At 44.8% G+C, this 4249-nt stretch overlaps 1 protein-coding gene across 1 annotated transcript in view; it reads left to right on the plus strand.

Annotated features, from left to right (window-relative positions):
• Positions 1 to 2990: 2990 nt before the first annotated feature.
• LOC103586941 (cytochrome b-c1 complex subunit 7) overlaps positions 2991 to 4249 on the plus strand; it is a 6293-nt gene continuing 5034 nt past the window's right edge. The window contains exon 1 of the mRNA XM_008568302.1: positions 2991 to 3068. Within this exon, the coding sequence (XP_008566524.1) occupies positions 3050 to 3068 (19 nt within the window). The 5' untranslated portion in view covers positions 2991 to 3049. The remainder of the gene's footprint in view (positions 3069 to 4249) is intronic.

Raw genomic sequence — 4249 nt, forward strand, 5'->3', positions numbered from 1 at the left:
AAAATGGGGTTAGTTGTAATGAAAATAAGACTCATAGGGTTGCTGCTAATTCTTTTAAAAGGTTTAGAAAAGTGTTCAATTAAGGTTAGCTGGTTTTTTTTTTTGTCTTTTTGTCTTTTTCCGTGTCCGGCAACGGATCGCAACCCTCAGTGTTGCCCCCGTACCGGACCAGGGACCGGCAACGGGATTGCAAACCTCGGTGTTGCTCCCGCACCTCGCTCAGCCAGTGAGCGGGAACCGGTCCGTATGTGGGATCCGAACCCTCGGGCGGGAGCGCCGCCGTGCTTCCCAAGCGGCGCACTATCCAGTGCGCCACTGGGCCAGCCCCGGGTTTCTAATGACTTAATTCTTGTTTCATTCAACCATTTCCTTCTCAGGAAAGAGAACTAAAGCTACAGCAAGCTTAGAGAAAGGGAGAGAGTTGGTTTACTAGATAAGAACAATGGAGGATCCTCCTGCTCTTACATTCAAGGTCTTTTAAAATGATTTCATCTCAGGATGGCTTTATTTCTTTTGAAATGTTATGAGTTTCTGGAGCGTACTGCTCAGATAATGCTACAAAATACATTCCATTTTGGATTATCTACACTGTTACCTTCCTGAGCTTAGATATTCAAAGTTGCCCACAGTTGGCTACTAAGAATCAGAAAAGGAAAAAAGGATGGGGAAGAAAGAGCTTGAAGATAAATGAGACATAGTAAAAGGACCTAACAAACCTTTGACTTACTGCCAGTAAGCAAAAATTTTCGGCATGGATTGATACTGGCCCCCCCCCCCCCCCATTTATCACATGTGCTATCCTGGGCAAATGATTTGATCTAAGTCTTTGCTTCATTTGTAAAATGAAGCATCATGACTTCAGGTATCTGCTTTAGAGTCACCAGATTGGGTGGACTGTTAACATGGTCATCCCCCAATGAACCACACCTGGTATTTGCACTCTTGTGTAGCCACCTCCCACACTGACTCTGGGCCAGAGGGATTTGGCCTGTAAGACATTATCAAGCAGAGATTTGATAAGCACTTGAACACCAAATACTATTGGAACATTTGCTCTTGGAACCTTGAGCCACTATGTAAAGAGGTCTGTTATTCTGCTGGAGAAACCAGATGGAGAGAAAGATGCCTGGCCAAATCTCAGTTGTTCTAGCCATGCCAAATGAGCACCAGACATGAGTGAAGAATATCTTGGCTATTCCAGCCTCAGCAGACACCACATGGAGCAGAACTACACAGCTGAATTCAGAATTGAGAGAAACATTTGTGTTTTAAGTCACTGACTTTGTCAGTAGTTTGTTATGCACCAGGGTTTTGTGGTGTGCTGGATGTCATGAAAGAAACCTTGTGAGAAACTATAATTGGTCAGGGCCAGGTATGGTGGCCTTCCTGTTACATGTTTTATTAATTCACTCAACAGACATTTAGTTCATAGAATACAGTGGCAGCTGGCATAGATATATGCCTTCATGGAGTTCTCTAATGGGTGAAATAAATAGGAAACAAGAAAGAAAGTAGAGCTGGGAGACAAAGCATGGAACCATCCTGCCTGGTCTTAATATGGTGCAGAACCTCATTTTGCATCCCACCCATATCGGGCAGAACAGGCTAGCTATGCTGCTGTAAGGAACAAACCTAAAACAAATGAGAACTGCAAGAGTTTCTGTCTCATATATGTCTCTTGGGACCACAAAGGCTCTGCTCCACATCATCTTCAGTGGACAGGTTGAAAGGGGAAAGGTATGGAGAATTGCTTTCAAAAAACTCATTTTTCTTTGCCAAAGCATCACATGGCTATGTGTAACTCTAAGGGGGCAGAGAAGTGCAGTCCCTACTCTGTGCTGGGAGCAAAGAAAACAAAAATAATTTTTGAATCAACATTAATGACTACTTGCAAACATCCTTTACAAGGTAATGTGCCAATGTATGAATGCATTGCATTTCTTCTCACCTTTCAGGCTTCACTTTGGCTAGTATAGGCAGGAAGCAGCCATTATGAGTTTTTATACTGCAGACAGCACTGGGAAATACAAGAAACAGGTGGCACAGAGACAGAAAGAGGAAAAAGGGAGAAGGCAATAGAATTTTAGATCTGGTATATGACTAAGACCCTTCTTGCAACCTTTTATTCTCGCAACGTTTTGAATTTACAAGACAGTTCTGTATTGTCCCAAGTCTCAGCTTAAGACTAAAAAAAAAAAAAAAAAAAAGATATTGTTGGGTAGTGGTGGAAGTTCACAAGTAACTGACCATCGGTCATACTAACTCCCGTTGTTTTTTGTCCCTAGATTTTTGTGCCTAAGACTTCAGGTTAGGGCTCAGACCTTAAAAGTGGGCAAACTTATGTACTTGCTTCTCTTTCATCTTAAAATTGTATGCAAATTCTGCAATACATCTTAGATTTACTATTTTAAAGGTTTTTTAAAAAAGGCTTTTTTGACCTAACCTTCCACTAAAATGATTTGATGTAGATCTTCAGCTGGAGAAACTGAAAGCCAGAGAGGTTTAGTGTCTTTTCTCTATTAGTAGTGTAGCATATGGCCCTGAAATTAAGGAAGCCCAAATTTGTATCTGGATTCTTCCTAGCCGTGAGCCTTTGAACAAGTTATTCAACCTTTCTGAGCCTCAGCTTCCACCTCTCTACAATGGGGATAATCATAGAACTTGTAGATTAATGATTAAATGAGAGAATTAAATGAGAATATGCTCACAAAACGTTTCACGTGGTGCCTGGCAAAAAGGGCTCAATTAATATCGCCCAAGTTCTCATAGCCAGTACATAACAGAACCAGGGCTGAATCCACGATCCCCTAATTCCTTGCCTAGTGTTTTTCTCACCACGTCACAACAAATGCTTCTTAGAACAGAGCGCGCAAAACGCCCTGCCTACTCCCCCGGCCTCACCGCGGCGGACAGGTAGCACTGCGAGGGTCTGCAACCGGCCCCCAGAACTGCGCCTGCGCCTCGCGGCGCTACTGACGGCGCCTGCGTACAGGGTACGACGCGTCCTCCAGGACTTACCCAGAAGGCAGCGCTTCTTTCTCGGGTCAAGATGGCGAGCAGACCTACGGGTGAGTGACTGGTGTCCTGCCTAGCAACTCGCTCCTCTTCTGCTCTCTCTAAATGGCCAGGTTTGCGGCGTAAGGGAAAGTGGCGGCTCCAGTCCAGCCAAAGGGCCGTGTTTCCCACCCCTTTGCTGTCCCCAGGTCGGGATTGCCTGGGGGGTTGGGACCTGCTGTTCGTGAAGGTGCCCGCGGTGTCTCTGACAGCCCTGCAATTCCAGCTACCCATGCTCAGCAGTCCCTCCCTCGGCCTCAGAAAAGTTCAAGGGCACGAGGAGATGATTAGTGGATGACTTTCGGCCAAAATGAACTGAGTGCTTACTATGGACTAAGCGCTGCCATGTGCATTAGCTCGATAAATTCTACCAGTGCTATGATTTTTCCATTTACGCTGATAAAATAGCTGAGGCAAAGTGACCGGAGGAAATAGGATTAGAATCCTCCTTCCATCCCTCGCGCTTCTCACTGGGAAAGAGAGGCAGCTGAGTAAGGGTTACAGGGAAGCTTCAGGTTGACCGTGGTTCATGTGGGACGTCAGCTTGATCTTGAGGCTTAGAGATACGTGTATACTTTTTTTTTTTTTTTTTAAAGATTACCGGTAAGGGGATCTTAACCCTTGACTTGGTGTTGTCAGCACCACACTCACCCAGTGAGCTAACCGGCCATCCCTATATGGGATCCGAACCCATGGCCTTGGTGTTATCAGCACCACACTCTCCCAAGTGAGCCGCGGGCCGGCCCCGAGATACGTGTATTCATTGTAGGCACTAGAACAAGCACACTTATTATGGAATACAATGCAGAAATTACCGCAATATTCAAAACACCGTGCACATCAAGTAGCGTTTTCCCTGTTTTATTTCTGTTTTCTTTTTATTTTATTTATTTATTTTTTTTTTAAAAAAAGATGACCGGTAAGGGGATCTTAACCCTTGACTTGGTGTTGTCAGCACCACACTCACCCAGTGAGCTAACCGGCCATCCCTATACGGGATCCGAACCCATGGCCTTGGTGTTATCAGCACCCCCCTCTCCCGAGTGAGCCACGGGCCGGCCCTTCTGTTTTCTTTTTAAAAACATGTTTTCGCTAATCTCTTGCTCTCTGGCAGTATAAATTGGAGTAGCTTTTAAAAAATTATTGGTCCCCTTTTCCAGTCTCCAGCATTGGGAGATTGCCAAATATATCCGTT

Source organism: Galeopterus variegatus, unplaced genomic scaffold (genome assembly GCF_000696425.1).
Source record: "Galeopterus variegatus unplaced genomic scaffold, G_variegatus-3.0.2 Scaffold23, whole genome shotgun sequence".
In the NCBI taxonomy this organism is placed as follows: domain Eukaryota; kingdom Metazoa; phylum Chordata; class Mammalia; order Dermoptera; family Cynocephalidae; genus Galeopterus; species Galeopterus variegatus.